The 21,506-nt window shown below is 40.9% G+C and overlaps 1 protein-coding gene across 1 annotated transcript in view; it reads right to left on the bottom strand.

Moving 5' to 3' along the window:
* The window catches only part of LOC143279842 (uncharacterized), a 107,116-nt gene that overhangs the window by 79,724 nt on the left and 5,886 nt on the right, over positions 1–21,506 (bottom strand). The window contains exons 2-9 of the mRNA XM_076584076.1: positions 19,939–19,977; positions 10,223–10,383; positions 9,311–9,559; positions 8,057–8,209; positions 7,398–7,599; positions 4,470–4,603; positions 2,841–2,962; positions 1,613–1,778 (exon numbers count right to left, since the gene is read on the bottom strand). Of these exons, the coding sequence (XP_076440191.1) occupies positions 1,613–1,778; positions 2,841–2,962; positions 4,470–4,603; positions 7,398–7,599; positions 8,057–8,209; positions 9,311–9,559; positions 10,223–10,383; positions 19,939–19,977 (1,226 nt within the window). The remainder of the gene's footprint in view (positions 1–1,612; positions 1,779–2,840; positions 2,963–4,469; positions 4,604–7,397; positions 7,600–8,056; positions 8,210–9,310; positions 9,560–10,222; positions 10,384–19,938; positions 19,978–21,506) is intronic.

The following is a 21,506-nucleotide window of genomic DNA, read 5'->3' as shown; positions in this document are numbered from 1 at the left end:
CCCACGTTCATTCATATATACGCGAGTGAGCTTTTACGTGTATGACCGTTTTTTTACCCCGCCATGTAGGCAGCCATACTCCGCTTTCGGGGGTGTGCATGCTGGGTATGTTTTTGTTTCCATAACCCACCGAACGCTGACATGGATTACAGGATCTTTAACGTGCGTATTTGATCTTTTGCTTGCGTATACACACGAAGGGGGTTCAGGCACTAGCAGGTCTGCACATATGTTGACCTGGGAGATCGTAAAAATCTCCACCCTTTACCCACCAGACGCCGTCACCGAGATTCGAACCCGGGACCCTCAGATTGAAAGTCCAACGCTTTAACCATTCGGCTATTGCGCCCGTCAGTTCTGTGGTCAAAGCACAGGACTGATTCTAAGACAGTATACCCCCACTGTGGCAGAATCAAGCACTGGACTTAAAAGACCCAGTGTTCACCAAAGATCAGGGTTCAAGGCCCAGTTTTAACCATGGAGTTAGGTCCTCTGGGAAAGACATCTTGCTCCAATTTTCTTCACTCCACTTAGTTGTACATGGGTGCCTGACTTCAACTGTGGAAAAAATTTAAAACAACAGTAGAGGATTGAGCCATGGCTTCCCATACAAAAGTCCAGACACAGTAGATACTGAATTCACAATCAAAGGCTGTTAAGGCTATGGGACTTTAACCTTTTTACACCTTCCACACATCAAAGAAGACGACTTTGCAGAGCTCCTATGTGATCTGACAAGCTCTCATCTCTTCCTTAGGGGCTTTCATTTTGTGGTCTTACTTCCTGAATTTTGAGAAAAAGAGATTAACTCACTCAGTACGGCCAGCCCTCTCTTCTCCTCTACACAGACCCCTTGGATGTCCAGTGGGTGTCTCAATGACCCAACCTTTAGCTTCTGTCGTCAGAATTGTGGTATTCTTTGTCAACATTCACCTCTTCAGTATAAGAGCCTTCCGCTTGCAATATTTTGATGGTGGTAATTGGGGTGAAACGCTGTTAACGTCGTCTCTTTCGCCGTTCGTATGGAGAGAGTTAAAAAAAAACACCCAAAAAACAACAACAAAAACTTGATATGAATATAATGAAGATAATGTAAATTCACTTCATATCAGAAATAACTGCTCGATGCATACTTCATATTATCCTGCTCTTTTAGCTCTCCTGACACCTTCTTCTATTCAAATCATTCACTGTCATGCAATGATAAAATCATAATAATGATTTAATTCACATACTGACTTTCAATGTAAAACATGTTCAATTATGCTGTACAATGTAAAACTGACGTAGAAAACATGCATTTAAACACCAAAACATCAATTCACATGTACAGCCCTCTGCACAGACACCCAACCAAACACTCACACACTGGTTTACATACACACTCATACAAATAAAGACAAGCCCAGAGCTTCCTTTTTTGAGGAGGTGTCTGGGTTTGTTCCAATGCACCTTTTGTTTACCTATGTGCTAGCTGAATCAGTAGCATAAGCAGCAGTGACTTGAAGTTGTGTACCTTGTGAATGGAGAGGTTACCATTTTACTATTTGTTGTAAATACACAAACGAAAACATCACACACAACAACATCACACCTCACACATGAGTGTTACCTGAACTGCTGAAATCATTTCCTTTGTGGGATTGGACAAGAAAGCCAGCGATGTCAACCAAAACGTAGCCTGTGAGTCTTTGATCTCCTCAGACGTCAGAAGATCAGCCATCATGCGTAAGGAGGCCTCTGTGGCAACCATTGGAAGGGCATCCTGGAAGAACTTCCTGAAAATCAGATGACAAAAGACATATAAATGCATTCTTCAGAAGTCAAAAGTATGGCTAAAAGCAGAGAGTAAAACTTCATTAAAATCTGATTACAAAGACTTGTGTATGTATTCTTTAGAAAGTCAAAAGCATGACTAAAAGCAGACAAAAACTTCCTGAAAACTGGATTACAAAGACATTTGTATTCCACTGAAACTCAAAGTATGACTAAAAAGTAAGACAAAAACTGCCTGAAAATTAGATTACAAAGACATGTGTATTCTACAGAAAACTCAAAGTATGACTAAAAAAATACAAATATTTATGTATTCTGTAATAAAGTCAAAGTATGTCTAAAATAAAAACAGAGAATAAGTGAGCAGTGACAATCATCACAATCGTGGCAAACAAACAACATGATTCTTTCGGCATAATCCTTCCTCAGTCAACCACTCTCTTACAAAGTTGACAGGAATAAAGAAAAACATTCAAGAAAAATATTCCAAAGAAATAAAACTGGTTCCTTTTACAGATACTGACAAACCTTTCTCTCTCTCTCTCTCTGACTCTCTATATGAACATTCTTTAATTTGCTTCTTTTTTTTTGTATTCTAAATCTAAAAGCGGGAGCAGCATTCAATATTAAACAGTAAACAAAAGCAGAAACACTCACCACCATCAAGAGAAATTCATTCATTCACTGAATTTTTATCTGTACAATACCACAGTGTGTTGTGTGTGTACATTAAGACAGAACGTGTGCTTTGCATACTGTGTTTATAAAAGCAAAAGCGCTTCAGATATCTTATGGACAGTCACTCATCTGGCTTATGCACAGACAGACAAACAACAGATCAAAACAGAAACAATTAGATGCACCATTACTGGACAAAATCAGTACAATCTATACACTGCCAATATAATTATATTAATTTTTTTTTCTTAAAATTAAGATCCATTCCAGCGTCCATGGCAACCAAACACTGAAAGTCAATCACAGAGCAAAATTCAAAGTGCACTGGCTTTTGTTGATTATACTTTTGTAAATACAACCAAAATGCATGAAAAAATGTGGCTAACCTGGTTTTCTGGGCACTGTCCTGGCAGATACGGTTTTGCTCCAGCTGCTTGTCCAGGTTTTGCAGATCAGAGTGGTCCAGACTTCGCATCGAATGGACAAGTTCAGCAAACATGTGAGGCACCTGCAATAAGAAAGTGACAGCTGGGGTGTACGACACTGTCTGGCTCTAAACTGAGGTTATCTCTCTCTTTCGTTTTTTTCTCATTCTCTCTCTCTCTCTCTCTCTCTCTCTTCTCCCTCTCTCTTTCTCCTCCTGGGAACAATTATCTGTCACTATTTCTGAATGAATTAATATGATTGATGGCCTTGTGTTGAATAAATCCTTTGTCTGTTTGGTTGGTTAGCTGGTTGATTGGTTGGTCATTTCTCTCTCTCTCTCTCTCTCTCTTTCTCTCTCTCTCTCACTTCCTCCTTTCCCTCTTCTCCATGCTCAGAGCAGTTATTATGTTACAATGTCTAAATATAGTTAGTACGTTAGTATCAGCAAAATTCAACTGTCTCTCCTTCTCCTTTGTCCCATCATATGCCGGATTTCTATGGCATTAGTTACTTCTACGCTCCTTTCAAATCCCCAAACTAGAATCCAGAATCGTCTGCCACAGTCCCAGTGCTGGCAATCCACAGAAAGCTATCAATGTTAGGCTGTCATGGAGCAACACACCAGAGAAGACAACCCACTGTTGCTGAGTCACTGTGGTGGTATTCAGTAATGGCAAAGTTTGTTTACATTCCATCATAATCATATAACTCAATCAATCTATAATTCATTGAAAAAAAAAATATATATATATATTGCATTAATGGATAGAATCACCCCGGACGAAAGAACGCAATAGCATTCCTGACGTAAGGTAGCGTTCCGGACAACGGAATGCTATAGCGATTTCCATGTTTTCTTCATGGGGAAGCATAAAAATCACAGTTGCACCGGGTATTGCGAACGTGTCAAGGGACGAATGGGAAATTTCTTCATGAGGTTCATTAACAACATACTCACCAGTGAGCCTTTCGAGTTCAGCATGACAAGCTGATGTGCATATGTATCGAGAATGGTGTTGCAGGCAATATAAGTGGAAAGTTTTGGAGCAAACTCGATCACAACAGGGGGCTTTTTCTGCTTCAAACTGAAGGTCTCGACATCAACGAGGATGATGAAGACGCTGAATAAAGTATCTGCAGTGAAGAAAACTACCAGCAAGAAGGTACTGACAGTGACTCAGCTTCTGAGGGCTGTGAAGAGAGGGAGGGGGGTGGGCGTACACACAACATGAGGAGAAGGGTCAGTGGGTCAAGTACAGGGTGTTTTATTCAGTCACTTTGTGTTTTGTATTTTTTGTGATTTTTTTTTCCTAGCCCTAACAAATGGGTCGTCCACAGAGGAAAGCAAAGGAGAAAACTATTCGTCCGGAGTGAGTTAAAACAAGACTGCCTCCACATCAGAAAGCAAAGATTTGAAATCCACACTTACAAGCTGACAAGTTAAAAAGACAAGCACAGAAACCATCTGGGCAGGAAGACTGGAAGAAAAGTGACAAGCAAACAGTTAGATGAAAAATACTTTTAAAATGTTTCGAAGCAAAATGCTGATAATATCAGAACCAGTTAACTAGCTACTACTGGTAGCGTACCTGCGGTCTGATGTCAACCTTGGTGGTTTCACATATTTCCTTCAGTTTGTTTTTCACATCCTTGAAGTTTGATGTTCCTTCATTCACTCCCTGCTTGTGTTCGTACACCAACGATGTACGCCTGCTGATTTGCCCTGTGATACAATCATACACCAGCAGATATATATATATGCATTTTGTGAGTCAGAATGCAATCAAACTAAAACTGACAAATGGCCAGATGTTATATCAAATAAACAAAGCTGTTTCAGAATACTCGCGCATGACCGAAATTTGCATAATCTAGTAATGAATAAAACAGTGAGACTCACAAAGACTGGCTAGTGTGCTGTTTACTCAAAGTCAAACCTGGTGATTTTCCTCTCTCTCTCTCTCTCTCTCTCTCTCTCTATATATATATATATATATATATATATATATATATATTACTCTCTCTTCTCTCTCTTCGGAGAGAGATAAGCACTGATAGTAACTCCACCCCCACCCCCACCCCCACCCTTCCACCACAGTCACTGTAGTCATTATCATTATTATTATCATTATTATCATCATTATGATGTCCTGTAGTCGCTGTTTTCAGTAACTATATTATCACCCTCCACTAGACTTGCATTAGGCACACGTAGAAGAACCCACGTCAACAAAAAGGTTGCTTCTGGTAAAATTCTGAAGTAAAATCCACTCTAAACACATGTGAGTAACTGAAACCTGACTGAGTGACATAGGAGACAAATAAATAATGAGCACCAAAAGGCAGCAGTCAGTGCCTCTAGTACCAGGTAGGCAGCCTGTTGTGCAAATGTACTGCCGTGTTTGTTAAGTGCTCAGAGTTTGATCTCTGACCGAAGACAGGTCCTACATCAGTATCAATAATAATAATATTAATACTAACAAGAAGAACTCCACCTATCTTCTTCATTCTAGATGAAAAAATAGTGACTACTGGACCTTTTAAAACAAAGTTATCAACAGGCAAAGCCTTCAAGATTCACTTGTGCTTCCAGTAAAGGAATCATGAGAAGAAAAAAAAAGAGATTTAAAAAGTCGTTGAAAAGTGCTCTGTATTAAATATGATATATAGGATAAGCTTGGGAGAAAAAAAAAGAAAAAAAGGCATGCGAGGGGAATCAGGCATATTCAGTTCTGATGCAAGCAGACTAATCCCCAAGGCTGTGGGAAATTTGACGTCAAATGACTAAATTTAAAACTTAAAACATTGTTGACGTTTTGTTCTTCTATCAGGTTTTTGTGTGTGTTATTATATCTCAATTTTTTTTTCAGCAGTAAAGGAGACGTTGCCATCTCCTTCAAGCACATCGCAACACATTGTAGATCTCTAGATCTGCATAAACCAGTCTACAACAGGCTGAAAGAATCGATCAATTCAATTTTTCTTTTTGTTCATTCCAATTAATTCAGTGTCCACTTTAGAATATTTATATGCAGTAAACACATCGATGGTGTAGTTAGGATAACTGTAAGTGTTCTGTTCAGAATTTGTGTTTCTTTCCTTTTAATTGTGAACAAGAAACACAAGGTCATGTCGTCTTCGAAAACCTGCCTTCTAGTCAGCCAAACTCAGTGGAAAGCGGTTTTCAGAATGTTCGGATTTCAGAACGCATCTCAACGAAATAAACTGTTAATGATTCGGAGAAACGGCTTAATTCTGAAGACTTACAACCTTTTACTGGCTTGACTATGAAGATTCTTTTTATACTATGTTTAAGCCAGTTTTGGTAGTGGCAGATAAAGTATTTCCAGAAAAAATGGCAATGTTAAAGTTTACCACAGACACACACACAGACACACACAATCAAACACCAGGTTAAATCATAGCCTCACTTTGTTTACACAAGTGAGTCAAAAATGTAAAAGGTGATGTAAAACCAAAGGTACCCTGATGAAGATGAAGTTAAAACCAAGACGTTTCAAGTCTACGACTTTGTCAAGCATTATTTTCATTATCACTTGACAAAGTGTCTAAGACTCAAAATGTCTTGGTTTTGTCTTCATATTAACTCATTCGAATCCTGGTACCAGTTAACTTGTACCATGATTATGTCCCCTGTGGACCAGGTAAGTATTCTCATACCAACACAATATTCTAATTTTGTTCATTCTTGCTTGGTACAGTTGGCATTCTAAACTGAACTGTTTACGGACTCCAGAAGCATGAAAATGAAGCATTGTCTGACCGGTTAAATCAACAATTCTCCATTGATTTTCACTGTTTTAGTGAACCATACTGGGGTTTTTTTCTACAGTGGTCTCATGTAGCACTGGTCCAGAGGTGCTGTGGCAGGCATGTAGCTGTGGGGCAGAATGAGTTATGGCACCTCTGATTTTACACCACCTTTTATCATTTTTGACTCACTTGTGTAAACAAAGTGAATCTATGTTTTAACCCGGTGTTCGGTTGTCTGTGTGTGTGTGTGTGTGTGTGTGTGTGCGCGTGTGTCCGTGTGTCTGTGTGTCCATGGTAAACTTTAACATTGACATTTTCTCTGCAAATACTTTGTCAGTTGACACCAAATTTGGCATAAAAATAGGAAAATTTCAGTTCTTTCCTGTCATCTTGTTTAAAACAATATTGCACCTCTGGGATGGGCACAAAAAAATAAAAAAGAAGCCTAATTATATGCAAACTGCATTTACTGTTATATTTATATTTTTTGTATTCTCTAAACTTGGCACTCTGACCTCTTATTCTGACACAACAACAAGAGGAGTCATTATTATCATTTTTTGCTCAAACAAGAACTTCTTTTGCTAAGCATGGAATTTTTATTTATTTTTGCAAACGTTTTGGTACAGATAGTAAAAAAAAAAAAGGGAAGTTACTCTGTAATTAATGCTACGGGACTTAATTTATCACAAGTGAGTCTTGAAGGCCTTGCCTCTCTTGTTCAAACTTCATCTTCGTTCTACCTTTGTGTGAGCGGATGCCTGGTGCCTTAGTGCGGAAGGTGAGGGTCTGTGAGGCCTCCGTCACTGCCCCATTGTTGGCCTTGGAGAAGGGTCGGAAGACGTGCACCTCGTGACACGAGCTCCGCTGCACGATGGCGGCCTCCTTTTCCACGTCCTGTGTGCACTCGTGGCTGCTCTTCAGCAGTGGCAAGGACTGCAGACTCTGGATAGAATTGGTTGAGAACAACAAAAATTATCATTGCTGAAAGTTTGTTTGTGTTGTTTGTTGAATTTTTCGTTCCCTTTTTTTGAATGACTTTTTTTTTTTTTTAAACATGATGAACACATGTAAAGAACATATGCACATATGCACATATGCACTCACACATACACACACTCACACACCCATATACATGCACACATACACGCACATGCACACACACACATGCTCACACACACACACACGCTAACACACACACACACACACACACAATCATGATCATGTTGATTATTATTATCATTATCATTATCATGATACTGTAAAAATCAATATTATCATCATTACAGTTACATTACTGCTACCACTACTACCAATACAATTTCTGCTGTTGCAGCTGGTGCTTCTACACTACTTAAAGTGTGAACACAGCAATGAAGCAATGGAAGAACTAAGGACTCACGTTCGGAACATTGTACGGAACAGACAGAAGCGAAGTCTGAGCATCGTGTCGGTCTGTGCAGGCCAGCATGTCCTTGGTCTTGGTCACTGTCAGACTTTTCCAGCCCTGTTGCGTCACTTTGTAGTGTGTGGGACACTTGCCTGTGACGTCAGCCTGTGGTGCAATATGTGCATGATGATGATAATAAATAATGTATGCTAGGCAGTTCCAGTCCGACTATGACCATCAGAACAGCATAGGAGGCAACTGCTGTCTCAACTATCTGGGCAAGAACTGGACTGTAGTGGAGAGTGTCTTGCCTAAGTTACATCCCCACTTTCTCGGCTGAGGGACTTTTGGACCGTTAACGTTGGAATGGTCCCCACAGGCCAGCTAGCCCCCTAAGGCTGCAGCACTAGCAGCCAGAGCAACCTTGCCTCCTAGTTCAAGAGTCATGGTCCTTCACAAAGACTAAGCTGTAAATAAATTCCCATTGCAGTGAAAAAACAAACAAACCATTGATCACATAGCTGTCACCTTGCTGTTGGCCCTTTTGGAAGCTTATGTCAATCTCTGATTGTAGCTGAGCATTGAAAAAAAAAAATCATGCAGCACATTAAATGCGGTTACATTGTAAAATGTACTGTATATATATTTATATATATATATATATATATTCATACACACACAAAAACAACAAACAAAACACAACACACATCATACATATCAATCACAATACCTAAATGATGCACATAATATCACATCACAGTACTTAACACCAATATCACAATATGTAAACCATATCACAAAACCAGTCCCAGTACTTAAAACCAGTCTGGAAAAGGCCATTCACTGCATGACAATGATCTTAAACAAAGATGAAGATTATATGACAAACTCTGCTTTATGAGAACTTGTCATTTTGCATATGCAAATCAGGATCCATGAAAGTCAATCTATTTAACAGAAACAAAGAATGTATATTATGTAATTATGTATGTAATATGCAATGTATGTGTATGTATATAAAATAATTATGTAACATAGAGATAGACAGATAGATATGTATATTAGATATATATACATATTTTAAAACATTATCCAATCATATATTGTACATATATTCTAATTCATCAAGTTATGTCTTTAATACATTTTTTTTTTTCCAATCAGTTCAGTTTTCAGCAATATGCGGGGGGAAAGCCATTCATTAACAGCAACAAAAACAACAACTAAAGTTAAATACTCAAAAAACAAATGACAGACAATAAATACCTCCTGCACATGCTCTTCTCGCTCCATTTGACGCATGGAGTTTTGCAGAGCTGACAAGATGCCCCGCTTGATGTTGAGTGTCCACAGCTCTTCCCTGTCGTCCGGGCACAGGCTGGTTACAGACCCGTCGTGGAACGCAAAACGCAGGGGGCGGCTCTCCAACGCGCTTTTGGCGCCTGACATCTTGTCGGCATCGACCATGCGTTTGGAATTCTCTTCATGAGATCGTTTGATGACCACGTCCGTCAACTGAAAACCAAGTGACAGAAGAGCCTGAAATACTCAGAAAAGTATGATAAGAGTAATAACGCTTTTAAATATCTCAAAGCACTTTACAATTATAACAGGACAGACACACAGTGTGCGCACACACATGCGCATGCACACACACACACACACGCATGCACACACACACACACACACACACACTGACAGTATGCTCAACAGTGAAGGCCTGTCACCTCAATGAGGAATGACAGAGCTCACAAGTCAGGATGTCAGTCACTTTCCTCTATCTGGACTTCACATTTGTTCAGCAAAAATCAATTACACCACTGGTAAGTACACAAAAAGTAGTAATTTCACTTCAAACTCATGTCACACGGATCTCATTTCACCAAGATTCAACAGTCAAGGAGTTAATATCTTTCAGCTTATTGTGCAACTGTTCATTCACAAGTGAATGCTTCAACTGACAAATCAAACCAGAAAACGAATGATGAGCACCCAATGGCAGCCGTCGTCAGTCAGCTCTAACCAGGTAAGGCAGCCTGTTGTGCTTATGACCCCCAAGTCTGTAAAGCGTTTAGAGCTAGAGCTTGGTCTCCAACTGAGAGGATAGGCGCTATATAAGTATCCATATCAAATCAAATATCAAAAGCCCTGGCTGACACCTATTATCTAAGGACTTACCAGGAGAGCCATCTCACACTGCTCCAGGACCTCGATCTTTGCTGTGGCACCGATGGTGACAGTGGCTGTGTCCTCTGCCGCTCCAGCCATGGTGGTCCTCGTCTCTGCCTTGTACTGGTATTCATAGCTCCAGCCTGCCTTGTACGTGAACTTCACTGAGTCTGCCATCAGATTTATTGCAATGTTAACATAATAATAATAATTAGAACAGCAACAAAAACAAAAACAATAATAATAATAATGGTAAAAACAACAATAATAATAATAATAATAATAATAATAATGATAATAATAATAATAATAATAATAATAATAATAATGACAATTATGATAATAATAATAATGCGCATTTATGCAGCACTTACCCTTCAGTATGAAGAGGTTCTATGATGCCTTGAAAGAAGTCTACGGCCCCACATCCTCAGGATCATCCCCTTGATCACCGAGAAGGAGAAAATTCTCGAACGCTGGGCTGAGCACTTCAACAGTGTCTTAAATTGCCCTTCCTCCATAAATGATGAAGCCACAGACTGTCTCCCACAAGTCCCCATCAACGAAGCACTGGACAATCCGCCAGCACTTCTTGAGACCCAGAAAGCAATCCGTCTGCTATTCAGTGGCAAAGCACCTGGCTCAGACTCCATACCAGCAGAGGTCTACAAGGATGGAGGCACTCTGCTGACTGAGAAGCTCCATCAGCTGTACTCACTCATGTGGAAAGAAGAGACGATCCCCCATGATTTCAAAGATGCATCTATCATTCACTTGTACAAGTGAAAGGGGAACCGGCAAGCCTGTGATAACCATCGGGCATTTCCTTGCTCTCCATCGCAGGCAAGATACTTGCCAGGATCCTACTAAACCACCTCACAGCACACCTTAACCAAGGTCTTTTGCCTGAGAGCCAATGTGGATTCCGGAAAGAGTGCGGAACGACCGACATGGTGTTTGCTGCAAGGCAGCTGCAAGAGAAATGTCAGGAGCAAAATGCTGATTTGTTCTCCACCTATGTCGACCTCACTAAGGCCTTCGACACCGTGAGTAGAGAGGGACTGTGAAAGATCATGGCCAAGTACGGAAGCCCTCGGAAATTTATTTCCTTGGTCAGCCATTTCCATGAAGGCATGCAGGCTCAAGTCCAGGACAATGGCGAAACATCTGCTCCTTTTGCTGTCACAAATGGTGTCAAGCAAGGCTGCGTCCTGGCTCCAACACTGTTCAGCCTCATGTTCTCTGCAATGCTTACTGATGCCTTCAGAGATGGCGATGTTGGAATCAGCCTAAAGTACCGAACAGATGGCAAGCTGTTTAACCTCAGAAGGCTTCAAGCAAAAACGAAGGTCATGACAGACATCATCAGAGACTTTCTGTTTGCTGATGATTGTGCCCTCAACGCTGGATCTGAAGCTGACATGCAACTCAGCGTCAACAAGTCTGCCACTGCCAGCAGGAACTTCAGCCTTACCATCAGCACAAGGAAAAATGAAGTTCTTCATCAGCCAGCCCCAGGGAAACCACACGTTGAGCCCAACATCGCAGTCAACGGTCAGAGACTCAGTGCGGTGGAGCAGTTCACATACCTTGGCAGCACACTGTCACGAAATGCGACCATCGACAATGAAGTGAACGTCAGGATTGCAAGAGCAAGCGCAAACTTTGGTAGACTCTATGCAAATGTCTGGAACAGAAGAGGCATTGGTCTTGAGACCAAGCTAAAGGTCTACAGAGCAGTAGTTCTCCCCACACTACTGTACGCCTGCGAAACTTGGACAGTGTACCAACGACACGCCGAGAAGCTGAGCCACTTTCACACAACATGCCTCAGGAAGCTACTAAACATCAAGTGGCAAGACAGGACCCCAGACACAGAGGTGCTTGCAACAGCCACCATTCCCAGCATCTTCACCATCCTGATGCAGTCCCAGCTTCACTGGGCTGGACACGTGCCGCGCAGGCCAGACCATAGGCTGCCCAAAAAACTCTTCTATGGCGAGCTGCAACAAGGGAAGAGATCACACGGAGGTCAGAATAAGTGCTTCAGAGATACTCTGAAAGTCTCTCTGAAAGCGTTTGATATCAACCCTGACTCCTGGGAGGAATCTGCAGTGGACCGTGACAATTGGCGTGCTGCTGTGCACAAAGGCGCCAAGTTGTGCGAGGCCAACAGGACTGCTGCAGCTGTTCAGAAGAGGCAGGCCAGAAAGTCACGGGCAAACAAGCTCCCTGACAATGATATGCCTGTCTTTGTCTGCCCCTACTGTCAGCGAACATTTCATGCGCAGACTGGACTATTCAGCCATCTGCGCATTCACAGATAGATTCATGAGCATCCCCCCCCATCCCACCACCACCCTACCCCCATCCCCCAGCTGGATGACAACGATGGTCATCATCGATCTCGATGGACACACACCACCCTTCAGGTTTAAGTGGTTTTAACAATATGTGTAGTCTGAATAAGGCATATGAATATAGTAAAAAAATATATATCTCCAAAAGTTAAAATACAAGCTGTTTTTCAAAAGCAGTGTAATATCACTCACAACTCACACATTTCTCCCATCTCACAGTACGTTATCACACTTATTTCAATGAAAAATTCTTTTATCAATCAATCTGTTCATCTTGTCTTTTTCTTGCACAGTCCTATTTTTCATGTCTATAGAAAAACAAAGTTATCTGGATCTGGAAGTCTCACTACGGATATGAGTTAGTGGGCTCAGAGTCCCAAGCTCCCAATTACAAGGATTATCATAAAAATGATGGGCAATAACAATTAAACGAAATTATTTTTGGTTGCATACTATGTGCAGGTATCACAGTATTATAAGGAACATCTGCTTTAAATAGCCATGCATCTGCTTAGTCATGTTTATAATATAAGCAGTTCTTAAACAATGATTAAAATTCAATCTCCAAGGGGCAATGAGAGTAGAAATGATAAACAAGTGCTGTTACACTTCGTGAGACAAGTTATGATTTCATTTAAATCACTTGCCCTGCACATGTACCATTTCTATTCTATTATGAAGAATTCACTTGTTTGTTTGAATTTCATTTTTTCATCAGTCTTTGATGGGTTTAATCTGAGTTGCATATGCAGCTGATGTTCTTGTGTGGTTCATGGAGCATTTTGTGAAAGGACGGCCCACAGAGAACTGAAGACATGCAGATACACAAGATGTAAAGGTTTAGGATGCACTCACTAAGACGTGGAAGAAAGAAAAATCAAGTTCACAAGAAAGCATCATGTAAAAAAAAAGTATATTCCTAACACACACACACACACTTTTTCATATAATTGTTAGGATGTGGCAGGGTCATGGAGACGGGAGTGTGTCTATATATGTTCTCCCAGATCTAAGTTCCCCCAGGTATATGTTCCCCCAGGCCTATAATTATATGTTTAATCATATATATACACTTTTGGGTACTGGTCAGCACTGGTCAGTGGTCAGCACTGGTCAGTGGTTAGCATTGGTCAGCGGTGGTCAGTAGTAAGTGGTAGTCAGTTGTTGGTGGTGGTCAGCAGTGGTCAGTGGTCAGCAGTGGTCAGTGATCAGTGGTGGTCTGTGGTGGTCAGTGCATCATCATAATGCTCAAACGTGTATAAAACGCTATCTGAAGCAGATTTTTGTGTTGTGGTAAGTAATGGCCAGCAGTGGAAAGAAATGGTCAGTCATGGCCAACAGTAGTCAATAGTGGTCAGCTTATGGTCAAACCCTGCCAAGACATTCCATTAATGCATAACCATCACAAAGTGATGCAAGATGGACTCTGATTGTGCACAACAGTGGTCATTCGTGCTAGTAGTGGTCAAGCTGTGGTCACCTGCTATGACATGATAATGGACAGATGTAACAAAATAAAAGTCTGAGCACTTATGGGCCTTCGTCAATGGTGGTCAGCAGTGGTCCTAAGACCTGGAGGAATGCAGACCTGTGGGAACATAGACCTGTGGGTACAAAGACCCAGGGAAAGAACGATAGACCTGGTGGAAAGAAAGATATGCCTGGGGGAACATAGACTATGGGGCACACAGAGTTGACCCCATACAGCTCATTATATAATGACAACAGGAAAAGAAAGTTGCATTTTGATTCCTGATTTCAGAGACTTACCAATTATTTAGTAACGGCAATTTCCGTGCACGGTTGAAACAGTGTTATCGTTAGTGACCCATTTTCTGCAGAATTCAAATCTATTTTGGCTGTTGTTGGTTGTGCGTAATTTGGACATCGATTCCGTCGGAACACTGTATGCACAGCCATTTTCCTACGACAGCCAATGGTCGGACGCGTTTGATCGGTCTTTGCCAATAGAATGGCAGACACAGCCACGAATAACTTGACCCAATTAAGGGCAGATCGCCGAAAGGTCGTCGAACTCACCACTACGATTGGCAGAACTCCCAAGAAATGCAGGGTTCTGGCACCGTGGGGTTTTTACATGCCAGAGTGAAAAACAAAGGATGTGGAGGAACTCAAGAAATCTGTCAACATGTTGACAGCATGCAGTGGCCCGCTGCGCATGTGTAGTTGGGCAGCCTCCCTCAATAATAAAAATTAATATTTTGTTCTATGGAAATTTCAAAGAAAAAAATGATACATATGTCTCTCCATGAACCCGAATATATTATAGTTTTCTTTCTCACATTTCAATTTCTTTTCTTTTATTCATGACCTGTTTATTTCTTTTTCCTTTCTCTCTCTCTCCCCCCCCCCCCCATTCCCCCTCCCCCAACCCCCAATTCATCACGTACCGGACCCACGTACATCTCCCTCTCGAGATCTATTCTCTCAATCATTCTTTTCTTTTCCCTTCTCATTGTCATTCAACTCGTCGTTGTCTTCTGATTTGATCTCTCTAACCCACTCTCTCTTCTTTCTCGTTTTCACTTCTTCATTGTCTTTTTCCTTTTCTTTGTACTGAGTCAAGGCATGGTTTCAGTGAACGCAAGTTTTGGGCACAGTTCATGATATTAATAATTCATTTTGCTATCAGAAAGTTGTGAGTTCGACTCCAGGACGCCCCCAATTAAGTGTGAATAATAGAAAAAAAAAAGATGCTCTTGTGCACACTGGAAAATATGTGATTTTTTTTTTTTTTTCTGGAGAATTTTTCCAGAGGACACTTTTGTTGCCATGGGTTCTTTTTCAGTGCGCCATGTTTATGGATCGAGCTCGATACATTGTCTTATCCGATTGACTCTATTCGGTCACTTTATTTTCTAGTCATATTAACCTGACGTGGGGGAAAGGGCGAGAGCGGGATTCGAACCCAGACCCCGTCGCGAACACTGTTTAATTATTTCTTTTTAAACTGGCAGATGAGTGTCTTATACATTCTGCCCCCCTCCCTCCCCCCCGCCCCTTAATCAAACAAAAGGAAAATAACAGGAAATAAAACAATCATAGTAGGAAGAACTGAGGAGAATGTATGATAATGAATCTTTTGGCCGTTTGTGAAACTAACTATAGCACAATGGGAGAGATGAGCAATAAAAATCACTTCTGAAATACATGTCACGTGTTTCATAAAAAAACGTTTTATGTTTTCTTGCTCTGTAATTAGTAATTCAAAATGACGGCCAGAATCAGTAATCCTCTAAACTCAGGCTGGTGCAGGTCAGTACACGTAACGTAAGCCATTAACTCACTCAGTACGGCCAGTCCTCTCTTCTCCTCTACACAGATCCCTCGGATGTCCAGTGGGTGTCTGAATGACCCAACCTTTAGCTTCCGTCGTCAGAATTGTGGTATTCTTTGTCAGCATTCACCTCTTCGGTATAAGAGCCTTCCGCTTGCAATATTTTGATGATGGTAATTGGGGTGAAACGCTGTTAACGTCGTCTCTTTCGCCGTTCGTATGGAGCCGGGGAGTTAAAAACAATGGGTACAAACAAACTGTGACGATGATGTCGACTGATTACGATGATAATGCTGGTCACTGACCGCGTCGCATGATCAGCGATGATGAGAAAGAAAAATGACTGTGACACAGTTGTGGGGGAGACAACGTGTATACCTATAATGTACACAGTGCATTCCCACTATGAACTGAAACGCATCAGTTCAGTTAAAAGAGAAGTTATTTCTATGGAAACGCTTCTAAAATCTCTATGGCAGCATCATGTGTATTACTTTTCCAATACTGGGGGGCTGGGGAGGGGAGTGGGGGGGGGGGGGGGTTCGATTCTCTTCTTACTAGTAGCATGTGGTTCATTCAGCCTTTACATCGTTCAAAACCCATGCAGCTTCTTCGATCGACGCGGTCTTGTTCTCAACGAATCACGTACCCCTCCCCTCCTTTAGACACCTCCACCCCCCCCCCCCACCCCCTCACCACCACCTGTAACAAAAACGTATGTATGTGCAATATCGACGGATCTCATGAATTATCGATTAAAAGAAAAAAAAAAAATCTGTCGGTAAGTCAGTTCATTATAGATTGGAAAGTGGGTTTATTATCAATAATTAATTTGATTTTTTTTTTTTTTTTTACCCTGTGCATTGGTCTTTGTTTCCTACCTGTTTTTTTTTGTTTTTTTTTTTTTTTTTTTTAGTATTGCTATCTCCTTTTTAAAAATTTTTTTTTATGTATCTAGAGAATGATAATGAAACACAATATGACTGCATGGCGTCTTCCGCATTATCAAATTATAACAGTTTAAGTGACTGATACAATGTATTCATTTATCTATGTATTTATCTGTTTATTTATCTACTTAACTTTGTGTGTGTGTGTGTGTGTGTGTGTGTGTGTGTGTGTGTGTGTGTGTGTGTGTGTGTGTGTGTGTGTGTGTGTGTGTGTGTGTGTGTGTGTTCTTTAGTTTAACGTCTTTTAACAGTAAGTGATATTAGACGAGGGTAGGGAAAAAATCGAGTGGTTGGAGGGTGCGGGGAAATCACTGTGCGCGCGCGCGCGCGCGTGTGTGTGTGTTACATATAGAAAATAATTGATTTAAGTTGATTTTTTGTTGTTGTTGTTGTTGTTGTTGTTGTTGTGTGTGTGTGTGTGTGTGTGTGTGTGTGTGTGTGTGTGTGTGTGCACGCGCGCGCGCGCCGAGTGTATGCGTGTGTGTGTGTGTACTGAGTGGGTGTGTGTGCACGCGAGCGTGTGAGTGTGTGTGTGTGTGTGTGCGCGCTCACGCGCGAGCGTGTCGTGTGTATGCGCGAGCGAGCGTGTTGATGGGTGGGTGGGCATGGGTGGGAATCTGTGACCTACAAGGCCCATGAGGGTAGGCTGGGCATATACGTGGGACATAACAACTGATGGAAAAAAAAAAAATCCATAGAGGGATCAGTTCAGAATGGTCAATCTGACATTCCTAAACATGAAACTACGTAACATCCACCAGAACGAGGCCCAACAGAAGGACACACTCAGTCACGTGGCGTGAAAAGAATCACGCAGCGATTCAATAGAGTCAAAGGTCCAGGACTCCACATGTCAGCTCTTTTCCGAGGGTTCAGTTCAGTCATACTACAGTTCCTCTCTGACCACAACTCATTGTACAGCCAGGATTACGTGCTGTGGCCTACCAGTCTTGAAGGAAGAACATCTGCCAAAGTCCACAGTCCAGATCGACCATCACTGTTGCTTACTTGAAGTGTTGGCCACTTCACGACAATGGAACTGATAGCGCTAATCATTTCCGTTCCTCTCGTATCCGGTAACGTCAGCAGCAGCAAGAAACCCACGTTATAACGGTCAATGAGAGCAGAGCAGCAGTGCTCGGTCCTTGACACCGTGATAGTAAGTAAGTAAGTAAGTAACCCGTGACAAAACAACAGTGATGATGAGTATACTGAGGGTGTTGGCGAAACTAACGTATGTAAGCTGCTGCGCATTTAGAATGTTGGTCACAAAGCAAAAACAAAACAAAACAAAACAAACAGGAGCAAATATAATATAATATAATAAACAAACCTAAAAAGTGTATGTATAAACTGTATTATCACTTGTGTAGCGAGTCCAGTGTATACTTATCCGAATGTTGGCGGGAGGAGATGCCAAAAGAATGGTTGCCTTTCGGCAAATGAAAGCAAAAATAACAATAATGGGCTCAGGCGGCTGTACACCAACAAGGCAAAGACAGAAAGAGAAAGCGTCTTGATGAGATTCTGATGAACCGATTTTCATTTTGTTTCGCCTCCCAAATGCATGTACTTCATGAAGATGTTTTGGTCTTGGAAGTAAATAGCGTGTGCCGTGTGTGTGTGTGTGTGTGTGTGTGTGTGTGTGTGTGTGTGTGTGTGTGTGAAGTAAATAGCGTGTGCCGTGTGTGTGTGTGTGTGAAGTAAATAGCGTGTGCCGTGTGTGTGTGTGTGTGTGTGTGTGTGTGTGTGTGTGAAGTAAATAGCGTGTGCCGTGTGTGTGTGTGTGTGTGTGTGTGTGTGTGTGTGTGTGTGTGTGTGTGTGTGTGTGTGTGTGAAGTAAATAGCGTGTGCCGTGTGTGTGTATATATATATGTGTGTGTGTGTGTGTGTTTGCAGGGGGGTGTCAGAAGAAGTGCCTCAGAGAAGTGCTGTGTGGACTTGTTGTTAACAACACGTGAACTGACTGATGCGCGTGGCATTCCATCTGTTCAACTGAATCCAGTTGCTGACCATGCGATAATCGAGTGATCCAGTCAAGGCCAGGTAAAACCTACAATCGTGTGATCCTCGAAAAGATATTGGCCCAACCCAACAGATAAAGACTCGTCATATCAATCGACACTTTTCAACAAGCACAATGCGGTGACCTGTAGATAACCAGTTGACAATGATTGTCTTATGTAAGACCAATAATCAGTTCACTATCTCCAATATGTATACTAATCGATATCACGATTAGAACGTGGTGGTACGATTCCTCTCTAGGTTAGAACTGCAGCTAAGATAATGATGTTTTCTAATCAACACTTGAATCTTTAACCTCATGAATGGAGATAACCCGTTTGTGACTGCTAATGATGTTTTCTAATCAACGAAGAAATAACTGACCTCGTGAATGGAGATTATACCCGTTAGTCAGTGCGTAAAAGTATCCTATACTTTATTTGAAGTGATGGCACTGACATTCAATGACCCACATATATAATTAACATGTATCAAACAAAACAAGAGAAAGATGATAAACCCCAAATATCATATTACTCATAATGATGATTTTATAGATATACACCCGGGTGCTGAGTGTTCTTAATTTAACAGGCCTACTGACCATGGCCCCTCATGAAGGGGTGGTGTAAACAAACGTTCCAGAGATAATAATCATGTACAGATAATGTCAAAATAACATAAATGTAACCAAGCACGAGATACTAAAACTACCCATCAGCTGCATTTAATATCTGTCATTAACACAGAAATAAGAAAACACCCCACCGCTTTTATTTTCATATTTCTAATTTAAAGGCTGTATAAACAAGTAAACTACTGATTTTTTTTAGAATTTATTTATTTATTTATTTATTTATTTTATTAACGTCGTCTTTAGCAGACGACATAAGCATTAACTGGCAATCTGAACACGGAAGGTTGCCCATAATAATTTGAAGGTATACCTGTCCACTAATTTCCAAGATCGCTTAACACAGGACAACAAAGTGCCATGTGCACTCCATTCTCTTTCGCACATTGACATCAGTAAGGTCGCTTTCATGATGTTGTCAGTAATGGCAATGATGCATATATATATATATATATATATATTTTTTTTTTACTCACCGGGACATCTTGTGGAGCACATGTCACTGCCAACAGGCCCTGCAACACACACACAGATTCATGTTTAGATTAGTTGATTGGTTTACTATTCTCAGCGGGACTAACAAATAATGTGTAATGAAGAAAAATAATACAGCAAGAAGGTTTTCTCCACCCCCATCGTGTCAGCAACAATTGTCTTGTCTTGTCTTGTCTTGTCTTGTCTTGTCTTGCCAAACTCTTTGTCTTGGCTTGTCATTATATCTTTCTCTTTTGTCACAACACATTTCTATGTGTGAAATTCGGGCTGCTCTCGAGGAGAGCGTGTCGCCAGAATATGGGAGCGCCAACCCTTTTTTTTCTGCCTACAAGAGTATTTATTTTCCTATCAAAGTGGATCTTTCTACAGAGTTTTGCCAGGGACAACCCTTTTTTTTTTTGCCCTGGGTTATTTTACGTGCGTTAAGTGCATGCTGCACACGGAACTCGATATCGGTATCGTGTCGACCGAATGACTGCTGATCGTCCAGATTACTATAATAATAATAATAATAATAATAGTATTTCTACAGCGCTGAATCTCAGTGTGCAGAGACAAATCAAAGCGCTTTCACACCAGTCATTTACACGCATGCATAACTCTAAAACTGAAGGAACTGAAGACAAGGAAGGGGCAGGGGAGGGAGGCTATCTTGTGAAGAGGTGGGTTTTAAGGCCAGACTTGAAAGAGCTGAGTGCAGAGACATGACCGAAAGCGAAAGAGGAAGTTCATTCCAAATGCAAGGTCCAGAGACAGAGAAAGAACTACTCATGCAAGGTCTAAGTGGAGGGTGAGAAATGATTGAAAACAGCAACAACAAACAGGACATCGTCATACTACTATAACTACTACTACTGATAAAAACAATAATAAGGACTACGATGACTGTAGTGAAAGGGGGGGGGGGGGAAGGAGTTACCAATGCTTTATCACAGCAGGCAAAAACAACAACAACAATAAAAACAAGAGAGGCAAGGCCTTCAACACTCACTTGTGATACACTTTTAAAAAAAAATCCAAGCTTTTTATGTATTGAGTATAATTTCTAAATGTAATGTTTAAGATGAGAAAGATCAGTTTAAAGCAAATTAAGTCCCCTAGCACTAATTACAGAGTAATTTCCCTTTTTTTTACCATCTGCACCAAAACGTTTGCAAAAATAAATAAACCTTCCATGCTTTGCAAAAGAAGTTCCTGTTTGAACAAAAAATGATAATAATGACTGCTCTTGTTGTTGGGTCAGAATATCAGATCAAAGTGCCAAGTTTAGAGAATACAAAAAATATAAATATAACAGTAAATGCAGTTTGCATATAATTAGGCTTCATTTTTTATTTTTTGTGCTCATCCCAGAGGTGCAATATTGTTTTAAACTAGATGACTGGAAAGAACTGAATTTTTCCTATTTTTACGCCTAATTTGGTGTCAACTGACAAAGTATTTTCAGAGAAAATGTCAATGTTAAAGTTTACCACGGACACACACACACACACACAGACAACCGAACATCGGGTTAAAACATGGACTCACTTTGTTTACACAAGTGAGT

This window comes from Babylonia areolata, chromosome 3, assembly GCF_041734735.1.
Source record: "Babylonia areolata isolate BAREFJ2019XMU chromosome 3, ASM4173473v1, whole genome shotgun sequence".
Classification (NCBI taxonomy): domain Eukaryota; kingdom Metazoa; phylum Mollusca; class Gastropoda; order Neogastropoda; family Buccinidae; genus Babylonia; species Babylonia areolata.
The sequence above is the reverse complement of the archived record's forward strand: the minus strand, read 5'-3'. Positions and strand labels throughout refer to the sequence as shown.